Source organism: Mobula hypostoma, chromosome 3 (genome assembly GCF_963921235.1).
Source record: "Mobula hypostoma chromosome 3, sMobHyp1.1, whole genome shotgun sequence".
Taxonomy (NCBI): domain Eukaryota; kingdom Metazoa; phylum Chordata; class Chondrichthyes; order Myliobatiformes; family Myliobatidae; genus Mobula; species Mobula hypostoma.
Genome location: NC_086099.1, coordinates 146,275,034 through 146,290,941, shown reverse-complemented (window position 1 = coordinate 146,290,941; position 15,908 = coordinate 146,275,034). Strand labels below are relative to the sequence as shown.

General features: G+C 42.5%; 1 protein-coding gene across 4 annotated transcripts in view; it reads right to left on the bottom strand.

Moving 5' to 3' along the window:
• Nucleotides 1–15,908, bottom strand: part of sgce (sarcoglycan, epsilon) — a 93,545-nt gene that overhangs the window by 27,594 nt on the left and 50,043 nt on the right. For all 4 annotated transcript variants that reach the window (XM_063043824.1, XM_063043822.1, XM_063043821.1 and 1 more), the window contains 3 exons: nucleotides 10,591–10,663; nucleotides 9,106–9,304; nucleotides 4,837–4,999 (listed from right to left, as the gene is read on the bottom strand). In XM_063043824.1, coding sequence (XP_062899894.1) covers nucleotides 4,837–4,999; nucleotides 9,106–9,304; nucleotides 10,591–10,663 — 435 coding nt within the window. The remainder of the gene's footprint in view (nucleotides 1–4,836; nucleotides 5,000–9,105; nucleotides 9,305–10,590; nucleotides 10,664–15,908) is intronic.

The following is a 15,908-nucleotide window of genomic DNA, read 5'->3' as shown; positions in this document are numbered from 1 at the left end:
CCGACAACTCCATAACTGCGCCTCCGCGCCCCCCCCCCCGCCCGCCCAATGAAAATTAATGGTCAGGCTGTGTCTGTGGTCAAAACATTCAAATTCCTGGGGACTACTATTACCAGTACATTGAAGTGGGACAAGCACGTTATGCTGATCACTAGGAATGCACAGCAGAGATTGTTCTTCCTATGGCAACTTAGAATACTTAACATCTCAGGGCATGTCCTGATGAATTTTCACTCAGCCATTACTGAGAGTGCTGTGACCACCTCCATCACCATTTGGTTTCTTGCTGCCTTCACCCTCTCCAAGTCCAGGTTGCAGTGAGTGATCCACTCAGCAAAGAAGAGCTGAAAAAAAATTACTGCTGACTCCACCCACCCTAGCAGTCACCTATTCACCAAACTGTCATCAGGGAGATGCTACAAGTCCATCACCACCAGGACTACACGTCATCTCCAAAGCTTCATTCTTGTAGTTATCCAGCTTCTCAACTAAACTCACTCAGGTGTAATACTCAACAGTTCCTGCACAACATCTGTTACATGGTCTTTCCTGCTCTCCTTGTTCTGTTGATAATTATTGAGTCTGTTTACATGTTCACATTTACTTAAGTTTTGATTACTGACACCTGTACAAGTGACTGTTCTGCTAATTGTTGATCCTAGCAAGCACAGAATTGTTAGGGAGAGATTAAACTAATTTGGCAAGGGGATGGGAACAGGAGAGAAAGGGCTGAGGAAAGGGAAAACAGTAATAAAGCAAAGATAGCATGCAGCAGTGATAATAGAAAGGACAGGCAGGAGATGAGGCATAATCACAACCAGTGGGATGAGTTACAGGCCAATAGAGGCATGGTGCAGTTAAAACGGAAAGCAACAAATACTGGACTGAAAGTGTTATATTTGAACGCACACAGCATAGGAAATAAAATGGACAATCTTGAAATTCAGCTAGATTGGCAAGTATGACGTTGTGGCCATCTCTGAAACTTGGATAAAGGATGGCTACCATTGGGAGCTGAAGGTCCAAGGATATATGGTGTATCAGAAAGATAGGTTAGTAGACAGAGGGGGTGGTATGACCCTGTGTATAAGAAATAATATTAAATCATTAGAAAGAGATGACATAGGATTGGAAGGTGTAGAGTCTCTATGGGTTGAGTTAAGAAATGACAAAGGTAAAAGGACCCTAATGGCGGTTGTATACAGGCTTCCAAACAGCAGCCAGAATGTGGATTACAAATTACAGTAGGAGATAGAAAAGGCGTGTAAGAAAGGCAATGTCATGATAATTGTTGGGGATTTTAACATGGAAGTGGATTGGGAAAACCAGGCCACTACTGGACCTCAAGAGAGAAAATTTGTAGAATGTTTAAGCGATGGCTTTTGAGAACAGCTTGTTGCTGAGCCCACTAGGGGATCAGCTATGCTGGATTGGGTGTTGTGCAATGATCCAGAGCTGACTAGAGAGTTTAAGGCTAAGGAACCCTTAGGAAACAGTGATCACAATATGATCAAGTTCACTTTGAAATTTGAGAAGGAGAAACTAAATTCCAATGTGTCAGTACTTCAGTGGAATAAAGGAAATTACAATGGCATGAGAGGGGAACTGGCCAAAGTTGACTGGAAACGGACACTAGCAGAAAGGACAGCAGGGCAGCAATGGCTGGAGTTTCTGTGGAAAATGAGGGAAGTACAAGACAGATATATTCTAAATAAGAAAAAAACTTCAAATGGAAGAAGGACACCAGTGTGGCTGACAAGTGAAGTCAGAGTCAAAGTAAAAACAAAAGGGAGGGCATACAAGGAAGCCAAAACTAGTGGGAAGACAGAGAATTGGGAAGCTTTTAAAAAGTTGCAGAAGGGAACTAAGAAGGTCATTCAGAAGGAAAAGATGAATTATGAAAGGAAGCTGGCGATTATTATCAAAGAAGGAACTAGAAGGTTGTTTAAGTATACAGGGTAAAAGAGAGTTGAGGGTAGATATAGGACCAATAGAAAATGATGCTGGAGATACTATAATGAGAGATGCAGAGATGGCAGATGAACTGTATGTGTATTTTGCATCAGTCTTCACAGTGGAAGACATCTGCAGTATACCGGACATTAAAGAGTATCAGGGAAGTGAAGTAGGTGCAGTGAAAATTACAACTGAGAAGGTGCTCAGGAAGCTTAATGGTCTGAGGGTGGATAAATCTCCTGGACCTGATGCAATGCAAAATCAGGTTCTGAAGGAAGTAACTGGAGAGATTGTGGAGGCATTAACAATGACCTTTCAAGAATCGATAGATTCTGGCATTGTACTGGATGACTGGAAAATTGCAAATGTTACTCCACTTTTTAAGAAGGGTGGGAGACAGCAGAAAGGAAACTATAGACCTGTTAGCCTGGCATCAGTGGTTGGAAAGTTGTTGGAATCAATTGTCAGGGAGGAGACTACGGAGTACCTGGAGGCCACATGACAAGATAGGTCAAAGCCAGCACGGTTTCTAGAAAGGAAAATCCTGCCTGTCTAACCTATTGCAATTTTTTGAGGAATTTACAAGAGGTGTAGACAAAGGAGATGCAGTAGACGTGGTGTATTTGGATTTTCAGAAGGCCTTTGACAAGGTGCTGCACATGAGGCTGCTTAGCAAGATAAGTGCCCATGGAATTACAGGAAAGTTAATAGCATGGGTGGAGCATTGGCTGATTGGCAGAAAACAGAGGGTGGGAATAAAGGGATCCTATTCTGGCTTGACGCCAGTTACCAGCGGAGTTCCAGAGGTCAGTGTTGGAACCCCTGCTTTTTACGATGTATGTCAATGATTTGGACAATGGGATTAATGGATTTGTGGATAAATTTGCCGATGATACAAAGATAGGTGGAGGTGCGGGCAGTGTTGAGGGAATGGGCAAAGAAGTGACAAATGAAATACAGTGTTGGAAAGTGTATGGTCATACACTTTGGTGGAAGTAGTAAATGGGCAGACTATGCAGAGTCGCAAAGGGACTTGGGAGTTGGGAGTTCTTCTGCACAATACCCTAAAGGTTAACCTCCAGGTTGAGTCAGTGGCGAAGAAGGCAAATGCAAGGTTGGCATTCAATTCTAGAGGTGTAGAATATAAGAGCAGGGATGTGATGTTGAGGCTCTACAAGGCACTCGTGAAACTACACTTGGGAGTATTGTGTGCAGTTTTGGGCTCCTTATTTTAGAAAGGATATACTGACATTGGGGAGGGTTCAGAAAAGATTCATGAGAATGATTCCAGGAATGAAAGGGTTACCGTATGAGGAATGTCCGGCAGCTCTTGGGCTGTATTCCCTGGAGTTCAAGAGAATGGGGGGGAGCTGTATTCCCTGGAGTTCAAGAGAATGGCGGGGGGGGGGGGAAATCTCATAGAAGCATTCCAAATGTTGAAAGGCCTGAACAGTTTAGATATGGCAAAGTTGTTTCCCATGGTAGGGGAGCCTAGGACAAGAGGACATGACTTCAGGATTGAAGGACGTCCATTGAGAACAGAGATGCAGAGAAATTACTTTAGTCAAAGGGTGGCAAATCTGTGAAATTTGGTGCCAAGAGAGGCTGTGGAGGCCAAGTCATCAGGTGCATTTAAGGCAGAGATAGATAGATAGATGATTAGCCAGGGCATCAAAGGGTATGGGGAGAAGGCAGGGGAGTGGGGATGACTGGAAGAATTGGATCAGCCATGATTGAATGGCTGAGCAGACTCGATGGACCAAATGGCCTACTTCTACTCCTATTTGTTATGATCTTGTGCTCATGGCTGCTTGCACTGTTGTCTTGTGAATTGTTGGTTGGTTGTCCTGTGTTTTATGCTTAGTACCGAACCCACTCAATCCTCGTATGTTTCATACACTGGCAATCAAGTGATTCAGATTCTGATTGCTATTGAAATTTATATTTTTTGGGGTATTATGTATTACAATTTACTGCTGCCACAAAACAACAAATTTCACGATACATGCCAGTGATATTAAATCAGATTTTGAGTTTACAGTAAGTACTGAAAAGTACTGGTATGACAGCAACTGAAGTACTGAGTCCAATTTTGATTACTGTTTTAGGAAAATTTCAGGTAGTCTACAAATAGAATTACTACGATAGTTCCTGAGATGAAGAGGTTGTGCTATAGGGAAAGGTTGAAGAAACAGATTATTTTCCTGAGAGTAGAGAAGATCAAGAGGAAACATGAAAATGCTCAAAGTACAGCAGATAAGATAGAAAGGAACTGTTCCGATTGGTGAATGAATCAGGAACCAGGAAACACTGTTTTAAGGCAAATGAACAAAGGCAACATGACAGATAAAATTGAAAAATTGAAATGTTATGGTACACTCATATGGAAGTTTGTTCAAAAATCATTGTGAATGAAATTAAATAAAGATTCACTGCAAATAATATTTGCTCAGTAATATAAGAAATGAGAGGTGGCTCCCATCAAAGGGAACTAAATTGGCTGGGTCTCTGTCTTTTCGAAGAGAAGGGGCTTGAAAGTGTGAGCTGCAAGTGGAAGGATGTGGTAGAGTAGACAAAGAGAAAGTACTTATAGTGACAATCGAAACTATGGGCCAAGGAGCGGAGGAGTCAAGGTATTAAACATCACCAATAATGAATTCAGGAGAAATCTCTTTACACAGAGTGATTATAATGCGCAACTAATCACAGGGAATAGTTGAAATAACTACCACAGATATAAATAGGGGAAGCTAATTAAATAATTTGTAATACTATCTTATAGTGAAAATAAGGAAAAATATTAACATGTGTGAGATCCACTCCAAGACAGTGAATGCAAAAACATTTTATAAAGATCAGTAGCGGTAGATTCCGACTTACCAAGGACAGTTTGCACCAGTCAATGTCAAACTGGGCTCTGAATTTCTTGTCACAGCTTATGCTGGGCTCCATCTCCTGGCTACACTTCTGCTGGTTTTGAGGAGTTTCCACCTCTCTTAGACATGATGAAAATGTCACATCCGTACCCACCATGACATAAACCCTGTGCAAGAAGAGGACCAATAACAGAAGTGATTTCTAGCAACTAAGCAGCCTGTGAAGTTTGCCACTGACTATGGCTGGTCAATATCTAATAATGTTTGCACTTCAAAAAGACAAATTCACAAAAAAAAAACATTTGGGATGTATTAAACTTACAAAGTACAGTCTTGGAATGATCCTGCAGACTTCTACATAGAAATCAAAATACATCCGTTCATGTTCAGATGGAAACATTTGTAGCAGGAAATTCTAAATGACAGCATCTAATGCTACCACGTGACATTGGACCACTAGTTGCCAGAATAACCTGGATGGTCACTTGTGGGTAAATTGCAACAGGCATCATTTCATGCTTTTACAGGCAAAAGAATAGAGAGTAGAGATATCAGGTTGTTAATTAGAGTACAATGCCAATGTGAACATTGGTACTACTCTAGTGAGGCCGGCCGGGGGTGTAGCAGCATCCGCACCAGACCGAGCAGAGTGGTCCCGGGTTCGAGTCCTTGCACACTTTCCATCCGTGCTGGGTCGAGCGTTGAGCTAGCAACTTGGTCTCGTAACAAAAACAGACAAATGCAAAGTAAACTGCAACGGTTGCCCCCCCGATACACCACAAAGCGCGGAGTGGAACAACTATTCTAGTGGCTGATGCTCTAGCAGCTATTCTGCTTTTAGGTACAATTAATGTGAATTAACGTGACCAATCATCATTTACAAGTTAACATTAGTTACTTTCATTGGAGTCCGAGCATTCCTAGAGTTGCTATTATTCTACAAGTGTTTGTCGGTTTCTACAGTGTTGTGGATGCCAAACAATATTTTTTGTCAAATTCAAACCACCTGCAAAAAGTAATGGATGGTCCCCAATATGGATGATTTATCTGGTATTCCCTCCTGAAATACATCATGAATGAGAAGTCATGCAGAACTGGGTAAACTGCTGAAAGGACGAGGAAGGTGGGAAGAAAGGCCTGAGTGACCTGGGGACAAATCAAACTCAAAACTTAGCAATGAAACATTTATGAGAGAGTTAGGCATTTGGCTGCTTAATAGGACTGGAGACAGTTACAATACCTTTCAATTTGTCATTTACTATGTAGCCATGTAGGTGGCATGGTAGTGTAGGGGTTAACACAACGCTTTACAGAAGCAGATTCCTGAGCTCAATTCAGTTGATACCGCTGTCTGTAAGAATTTTGTATAATTTCCCCGTGACAGTGTCGGTTTCCTCCTACAGTCCAAAGACGTACTGGTTGGTAGGTTAGCGATCATTGTAAAATGCTCTGTGATTAGGTGAAGGTTAAATCAGGGGTTGCTGGGCGGCGCAGTTCGAAGGGCCTGTTCTGTGCTGTACCTAATAAATAAAAATGAATTCACTAACAATCCCTGCTCATTGTAGAGAAGCCACAAGCCCAGGGACTTGAACAGACAAGGGAAACTACTCGTTGGTCTGACGATATAACATGCCGTCTTTCAAGTGGTGGCAACATTTTGGGTTATTGCATGGGAGTGTAGGGGTTAACACAAATTTACAGGGAGAAGCTGGATTCATTTTCCTCTGAGCAAAGGAGTCTGATCTTTTTCCCACGGTAGGAGTATGACCAACATGAGCCATACATTTAAAAAGTGAGATGTGAATCCGAGCTGAGTTTTATTTATTTTCACTCAAAGAACATTTGAAATGGATGTAATGCAGGCAAATGGGATTACTTACGAGGGGTGATTGATAAGTTCGTGGCCTAGGGTAGAAGGAGTCAATTTTAGAAAACCTAGCACATTTATTTTTCCTACATTTACACATTTAGTCCAGCGGTCGTGGAGCATACGGATCCCTTCTTTGTAGAAGTCAGCGTCTTGGACCTCCAGAAAATGGTCTACAGCAGGGGTGATTGATAAGTTTGTGGCCTAAGGTAGAAGTCGACGAGTTATTAACTTCAAACTTTCTGCATTTTCACTCAGAGTTGAACTGCACGTGCATGTAACGAGAGCTGTATAACTCATCTCCTTCTACCTAAGGCCACAAACTTATCAATCACCCCTGCTGTGGACCACTTCTACAATTACATTTCAGCTCTGGGAATCGAAGTCTGTGTCTCTTACACCTCTATCAAGTCACCTCTCGTCCTCCTCCTCTCCTAAGAGAAAAGCCCTAACTCACTACTCCTATCCTCATAAAACATGCTCTCTAATCCAGGCAGCATCCTGGTAAATGTCCACTGCACATCCTGGAAAATCTCCACTGCACACTCTCTAATCCAGGCAGCATCCTGGAAAATCTCCTCTGCACACTCTCTAATCCAGGCAGCATCCTGGAAAATCTCCTCTGCATCCTCTCTAATCCAGGCAGCATCCTGGTGATTCTCCTCCACACCCTCTCTAATCCAGGCAACAGCCGCTGGGCTAAGTGTGTAAATGTAGGAGGGGACTATGTTGAAAAATAAATGTGCTAGGTTTTCTAAAATTGACTCCTTCCACCTTGGGTCACAAACTTATCAATCGCCCCTCGTAAAATTTGACATGGACACGATAGGCTGAAGAGCACCTGTCTGTGTGGTACAGCTCTACGACTTGGTTATGTTGTGGCCAGTGGAGAAGTATACACATGCTGTAGTTTGTACGTCTGAAAAAGACTGGGGATGGAGGCTGAGCCGAAGAAAACAACAAGAAGATTCAAGTACATCTTTGATGTTTCTAACTCTGCCACTGGTCACAAACTCAACCGTGGCACCCTGAAAATCGGAAGCACTGTCCAAATTGTGAGGTGCAAACAACCCTGGCCAGCAAACTACAATTACATGGCGCTTACTTTGCAAGCAAGAGGGGGAAGGTATCATTAAGTGATGTGAACTGCCTTTGCCAAACAGCGGGCAGTTTTGTGCGAGCTACTGTATAAAAGGTTTGAAACTTCCAGTAATACCGAAGATGCAGAGGAACATCCATATGTTGACTAGAGATGTTCGGAATGCAAGTAATCTGTGATAACATGTAGCAGGGAAACTGTGCAATGCCTGCATCTGGATGGGACGTTTGATAGGCTGATGCATTCAGCAACTTTGTCAGCATGTTCAAGACTGCTGAATACTTTGGTGTTCCATCTTGGTTCCTTGGACTGAACTACTTGCAGTGAACTTGTAAGCTACTTCCTCCTATTGCTTTTAGTATATACAGTATGTGTACAACATCTTACTTTTCACAAACTCCTGTAAGGCTTCCAGTAACATTTTAAAAAAACATGAACTTTCATCAGTTGCTTCCACAACGATGTAACGGGTCGAGACAACCTCAACCCATTGCAATTTGCCAAAAGCTGAAATAGGTCCACAACAGATACCATCTCCTTCTGGTGCCCCATAACACTGAATTATCAATCCCCTACTTTACTCCCTATACATGCGCAGCTTTGTGGCCAGATTCTGCTCTAGCTCCATCAACAAGTTAGCAGATAATATGACCACAGTCACTATTATCTCAGATCATGATCAGTCAGAGTACAGGAAGGAGACAGAGAGCTCAGTAATGTGGTGTCAAAACAACCACCTTTCCTCTAAGTCAGCAAAACAAAACAGCCAATAATTGACTACAGGAAGGGGACAGTCTACACACTGCTGTCTACATCAAGTGTTCAGGCTGGGATGTCCCTAGGACTGAACATTGGCAATAGCCTGCACCGATCCAACCACAGGGATGCCACAGCCAAGAAAACAAACCAGAACTTACACTGCTTCAGGAGGCTAAAGAAATTTGGCACGTGGCCTTTGATCATCACCAATTTTTAATTGATATACCACAGTAACCATCCTACCCAGATGCATCACAGCTTGGTATGGCAAACGCTCTGCCCAAGATGGCAAAATAAAACAACAAACTGCAGAGCGTTGTGGGCATTTCTCAGCACATCATAGAAACAGGTCTCCCCTCCATGGTCCACTTAAGAGTCCAGGATCTGCAGTGAACACAATTACAACCAACCCATGCAATTCAAGCCCAAAAGCAGTAGGGTTCTACGGTGAGGAAATAATCAGCAGCTGAAGGAATCAAATCAAACTGAGAATTAGTTGCAAATCCAAACTTACTAGTTTATTTGTTTCTCTAAAGAATTAAACTCACCCTTCCTTCATATTATTGATTGGAAGAGGCACTCGCCCACCTCGGTCAAGAGCCGAGGTGATATTGATGGCATTGAGACGATCAGGCTGCCAAATGTTCTTCACTGCTCCAAGGAAATCACCGATGACCTCACTCGCCAACATCTCCTCCACATTCATGTTCCTCACAAAAAACTCTGCCTGATATGGTAAAGGGTAATCTTTAAAAAAAATAAAGAGGAATATCAGCAAAGTTAAAACAAGCGGTTGCTCAAAAAAAGGTATCCTTGACCGTGGAAACAAGCGGCTAATAGTGCGATGGGGATGGCACTAAGGGCAAACCCCATCCACATATACAGATAATCCTGAAGCTAATTTTAACCAATAAATTACTAAAAGGTAGGCATCGCTTGCAGAATCAAAATTCTCTGTTCACTCCTAGATGTTATGATGATCATGTGGCCTGGTAGACCACTTTGCATAGCTGTTCAGAGACCAGTGAGTCAGTGTAACTTGAGTCATGCACAGGCCTGACTGAGGCACGGACAGCAACATCCCTCCTTAAAATTTATGAACAAATTAATCAGCTAGTTTTGTTCTGACAACGACTAAATATAGTTGTAAAAACAGGAGATACTTGAAATACTTAGGTCAGGCAACATCAGTGGAAAGAGAAAGGGATAGGAGAGGCAACGTTTTACCCTTTCTCTTTCTATGATGCATCCTGACCAGCTGTGGGATTCTGTTTTATTTCAGATTTCCTGTATTCAATGTTACATTTTGAGTTTAAACATTTATTTCTATTAAAATGTTTTTGGATGCCTTTTATTCTGTAGATAAATACCACAAATTACTTATTTGCATGCATTACTAAATGACAATAAACGAGGACTGAGTGTCCTCATAATCTAATCTAATTTGGAACCACTGCAATTCTTTATTTGATCATTATTCACAAGTTCAAATAGGAGATTTTTAACCATGGATAAGACATGCAGGAAATCTGACTCCTAATATTTATCTCGTTTACCTGTTTCTTTTTATTGTTTCACTGCTGAAATGACTCGAGATTTTATATTGTACTTTCACCAAAAAGCTTTTCATTTCACAAAAAAATATTTTTTATGAAGGCATTTTGAAAATTCCTTTGTCAGTAACAGACCATATTTTAAAAATTTCCTTTTAATAGTTGCATTGTAAAATTTGGGCAGTTTGGAAGGAGACACATATCCAACAGCAGGTTTTATGTTGGATGGAAAAATAATTGAAGCCCTCCTCTCAAGATGTGAACCAAACTCCTTTATACAAAATGGAGACACAAGAGACTGCAGATGCTGCTCCTTTCCATTGTAGATCCCAGACTCTAGGTGGCATCAGTTTGGAATGTATATGCAGAAGTTGGTCCTTTTATACAAATGCTGATGCAAGCTAGTCCTTTACATGGTTTTGTTCTTATTTCCAAGATATTATAACCGCTACACAAATAAAAAGCTGTTTTGCTTCTCACCATTTGAAGCCATGATGTTGACAATCAGAGTATGCCGTGCAGTTTCATATGTTCTTCTGTTATAAGCTGTAACCTGACAAAAGTTCAAACAGAAAATCGCCAGGTGCTTAAAAATATTGTACACCAATTGAAGCATAATACATCTGTATACATTCTTCCTATGAACCCCTACCTTGCACTTGTACGGGGTCTTTCTTTTGTTACGTTTAAAATGGCGACTTTGTTATGTTAATCTGGGGAATGCGGCTTTGTTGTGCTTTAACGCTGAAGAGAGTTTGCGCTAGCAGTTTGTTTTACTTTAAATTGAGATAGCAGGGTTCTATTAGCCAATGGGTGGTTATGTATCGTTTTGTTTTCGGATACCATGCTGTATGATATGACTGTGGACTGAGTTTTGGCGGGGAGTTGGAGGAGAGACGAGGAGAACCGCGGACGTGTGGAGAGGCTCCGGTCGATCACTAGGGGTGGTCCCGAGCCATGAGTCGACGGAATTCGGGTGGTCGTCTGAAGTCGAATTGAGCTCCAACGGTAGCACGCAAAGAACTTGGACTTTGGACTTTGATAAGTGTTGGCGCCTTTTTTTTTCATTACTTTCCTCTCTGTATCAAATGTATATTAATGTCATAGAATTAGTAATATCTATAAAGTGTATTTGTTAAAATTTACTGGGTGTGCTGGCTGATGATTGATGTTTGTGGTTGATTCGGACGGCGACCGACCCTGTGGGGAGTGTTGAGACGGGTGCTAGGCTGGATTTCCCCTAGACATACACGAGCCAATATAACGGAACGTTACACACTTGCAACTGTGCAGCACATTAATGGAAATTAAACCAACATATTAGAATACTGAAACAGTTAGAAGTGTAATGAAACAAGAGGACACAGATACTAGTAGAAAGTGATGCAGAGCAGGTACTGCAAAGGGGGCTTTCCGGTCAGAGATTGGTGATTACCTAGAAAGCACTGCCTGAGAGACTGGTTAAAGTTGAGTTGCTGACAGCACTGTAGATCTAGCTGAGCAAATGAATTACTTCAGCAGAGAAGAGTATGGACCAGGAGCTGGGAGATGGGATGAGTGCAAATGAGTCAGTAAAGATGTGGTGGGTCAACTGGCCTATTTCCATGCTGCATGCTACGCTCTCAAACACTAATATAATAGTAACCATATAACGACTGCCCGCAAACTGCTCAATCAGATGTAAAATGAATATTGTCCCAAGTCAAATATTACCAGCACTCGCATTAGTGAAATTAAGGAATAATTGACATTTTCAGTGAGGGAGTGTAATGCGAGCCGAGTCTGAAGAAACTCCTCAACTGGAAAAAAAAGCTATTTCTTTTTACAATTCAATGAGCACATGAACAAAGTTTGTCCTTTCCATTTGGTATAAATACATTAATCCAACAAGGAGGCAATAATTTGAGTCAGTGGAATTATTTTACACTAAACAAGCAGATTCCCAAACAGGAATCACAAGCACTTTGTTCATTTAATTATAAATGTGATACAGTTTTGCTGTAACATTGGATTTAAAACAACAGTTTGATAAGCCAATACCAAAATACTAACTTGGGTATTTCAATTGTACATTAGAGGAAAAGAAACGCCAATACATCATTAGACACAGTGGATTCTATAGTGAGAAGATCAGGCACAGTTTGAGAATGGATCATTGTCTCACTAATGTCAAGATCACGGACACTACCTAGTGGCTACACAACATTCTGCAGCAAGCGGGTGACCAGCCAGAAGGCATGGTCCATATTAGTTTCAAATGAGAAAGGGGTGAAATCCTGCAGCCAGATTTTAAGAAATTAGGAAGGAGATTAGCAAGCAAACCAAGAGTGGTGAGGGGGGGAGTGGGGAGCGGGGAATTCACCTATCAGGGCACAGCATCAGCAGCCAGGAATAGCACTGGGCTAGCTCTGAGCTCAGCTGGGAAGGGTAAAGTCAGGCAGCGCAATGGCAAAGGGGTCTCAAATGTTAGGAGGACGGAAGGAGATTCTGTGGCCACAAGAGAGATGTCAAGATGGTGTGTTGCCTCCCAGGGGCTAGGATCCAGGACGCCTCAGAGTGGCTGCAGAATATTCCCAAGAGGGAAGGTGAGCAGCCAGAGATCATGGTACACATCGGTACCAATGACGTTGCTTGAAAGGAGGAAGATGTCCTGCACAGCGAGTAAAAGGAGTTAGGAAAGAGGTTGAAGAGCACGACATCCAGTAGTCTCTGGAGTACGCCCAGTGCCACATGCTAATCAGGGCAGAAATAGGATGATAGCACAGATTTGAATGAGTGGTTGAGGAACTGGTTCAAGGGGCAGGGTTTCAGATTCTTAGATCTTTGGGAACTCTTCTGGGGCAGGGGTGACCTGTACAAGAGGAGAACCAATATTCAGGCTGGGAGGCTTGCTAGTGCTACTCAGGAGGGCCTATAGTTGATTGACGGGGGTTGGGAACCAGAGCACTCGGTCAGAAAGTGGAGAGATGGACAGGAAGGTAGATGTTAGGGTCAGTAAAAGCAGGCAAGTTCAAGATGAAGTTCATTGTCTTTCAACCATATTCACGTATACCGCCAAATGAGACAATGTTCCTCCAGACCAAGGTGCACAATACAGTACATGTAACTCACTCACAACACCAAGTACTGTTACCACAAATATATTAACAAATAATAAGGTACATTTACAACTCAAGTTAAAAAATAAACAGTATAACACTACTGGTGCTTTACATGTGATGAGACCGAGGTGGTGGCAAGGAGTCCTTCGGCTTGGGGGAAGAAGCTGTTTTGCAAACAGTTCTTGTCCTAATGCTACTGTACCTCCTGCCTGCTGGTTGTGGGGGGGGGGGGGAATCAAAGAGATTGTTAGATGGGAGGGATCACTGACGCTAAGGGCCTTCCATACAAAGCAGTCCTGATAAACATTTCTAATCGGTGGAAGAAAGGCAGGAGCAACGTAACAGATACGATAGGATGGATAGTTTGAGGTTTGTGTATTTTAGTGCTAGGAATATTATGGATAAAGGTGATGAACATAAGATCGTGGAACTATAAGGTTGTGGCCATTACAATAGTTTGGTTTACAGAGGGACAGGAACGGGTGCTTAATATTCCAGGGTTTTGGATAAGTCAGAAATGGATTAAAAGGGGGGGGGGAGGGAGGGAGTTTCACCTCTAATCAGGGACAATATCCCAGCCGCACTCAGAGGAAACAGAATGGAGGGCTTGTCCACTGTGTCTTTATGGGTAGAACTCAAATAGGAAGGATGCAATCAGAATGGGATTGTAGGCCACGGAGCCACTGGGACTTTGAGGAAAAGATACGCAAGCAGATTAAGGAAATGTGCAAAATCTATAGCGTTGTTGTCATGCGAGACTTCAAATTCCCTAATATAAACTTTTTTTTTAATGAGTTCTTCTGTGTTTGTTTTTTGGCTACCTGCTAGAAGATGAATCTCAAGGTTGCATTTGAACTGAGATCTTTCAGTGCAAGAGTTCGAGATGGGATAGAATTTGTTAGGTGCATCCAGGAAAGTTCTTTTTAAATCAAAATTTAGATAGTCCAATCAAAGGATGGACTGTACTACACATGGTGCTGTCTAACTAGTCTGGCCAGGTGACAGTCTTTTCAGTGGGTGAGCAGTATGGGAACAATGAACATAACTCGTTAAATTTCAAGATAGCTATAGATAACAATAAGTATGGACCTTGCAGAATGGAATTAAATTGCAGCAGGGCAAATCACAAGAAGATTAGGCAGGAACTAAGGAGAGTTAGTTGGGAACAGCTGTTTTTGGGCAAGTCCACATCCAACATGTGGAGGGTGTTTAAAGACTGAATGCACAGAGTACAGGAGAAGTATGTTCCCGTCAGAAGGAAGGACAAGTGTGCCAAGGTAAGAGAACATTGGATGTTGAGAGAGCTGATGAATTTAGTCAAGAAAAGAAAAAGGAAATGTATGTAAAGCTTAGAAGGCTAAAATCAGAGTACTTGGGATTAAAATAAAGAAGAAAAACATTCAAGATGGGAATTAGGAAGGCCAGGGTGGGCCATGAAAAACTCTTGGCAAGTAGGATTACAGAGAACCCAAAGCATTCTGTACATACATCAAAAGCCAGGGAGAGGGTAAGACCACTCAAGGATAAAGCAGGGAACATTTGCTTGGACGCAGGGCATACCGGTGAGGTCTTTAATGAGTACTTTACATTTGGAGAAGGACGTGGAGGATGGGGAAATCAGTGCCGAGTGTATTGATATGCTGAGGCAGTTCGAGAAAAGGGAGGAGGTAGTGATATGGCTCTTAAAGAGCATTACGATGGATAAGTCCACAGAGCCTAAAGCTGCAACATAACTTTCTGACTTTTGAATTCAATGCCTCAGTTAACAAAGGGAAGCATGCCATATGCCTTTTCATCCACCTGTTCGCCTGTCTTGCCCTTAACAGTGTACTATCTCCTTACATTTGGCCTACCAAGATGCAACGCTACACATTTAGCCGGGTTAAACTCCATCTCCCATTTCTCTGCCCATATCTGTAACTGATCTATATCCTGTTGTATTCTTTGCCAGTCTTCTGTACTATCCACAACACCACCAAAATTCGAATCATCTGCAAATTTACCAACGCAAACACAAGGAAATCTACAGATGCCGGAATTTCAAGCAAACACATAAAAGTTGCTGGTGAATACAGCAGGCCAGGCAGCATCTCTAGGAAGAGGTACAGTCAATGTTTCGGGCTAAGACCTTTCGTCAGGACTCCTGACGAAGGGTCTCGGCCCGAAATGTTGACTGTACCTCTTCCTAGAGATGCTGCCTGGCCTGCTACGTTCACCAGCAACTTTTAAGTGTATTGCTGCAAATTTACCAACCCACCCGTCTACATTTTCATCTAGGTTGTTTATATACATCACAAACAAAGGTCCCAGAACAGATCCTTGCAGAACACCACTACTCACAGACCACCATCCAAGTTCCTTCAACCACTATCCTCTATCTTTTACGGGCAAACCAGTCCTGAATTCACCATGGATTACATGCATGTTAATCCTCTGGATGAGCCCTATGGGATATACTCTAGGCCAGTGGTCCCCAACCTCTGGGCTGCGGACCTATACCGGGACACAAAGAATGCGCAGTGCAGCGGCAGCCGGAACGCACCCAGCACATCTTTAAGGAAAAAGCCAAAATAAACAACCCAGTATTGGTCTGCGGCCCGGAGGTTGGGGACCACCGCTCTAGGTTACTGAGAGAAGCAAAAGAAGAGATTGCTGGGGCCTTGACCGATATCTTCGTGTCTGACTACAGGCGAGGTC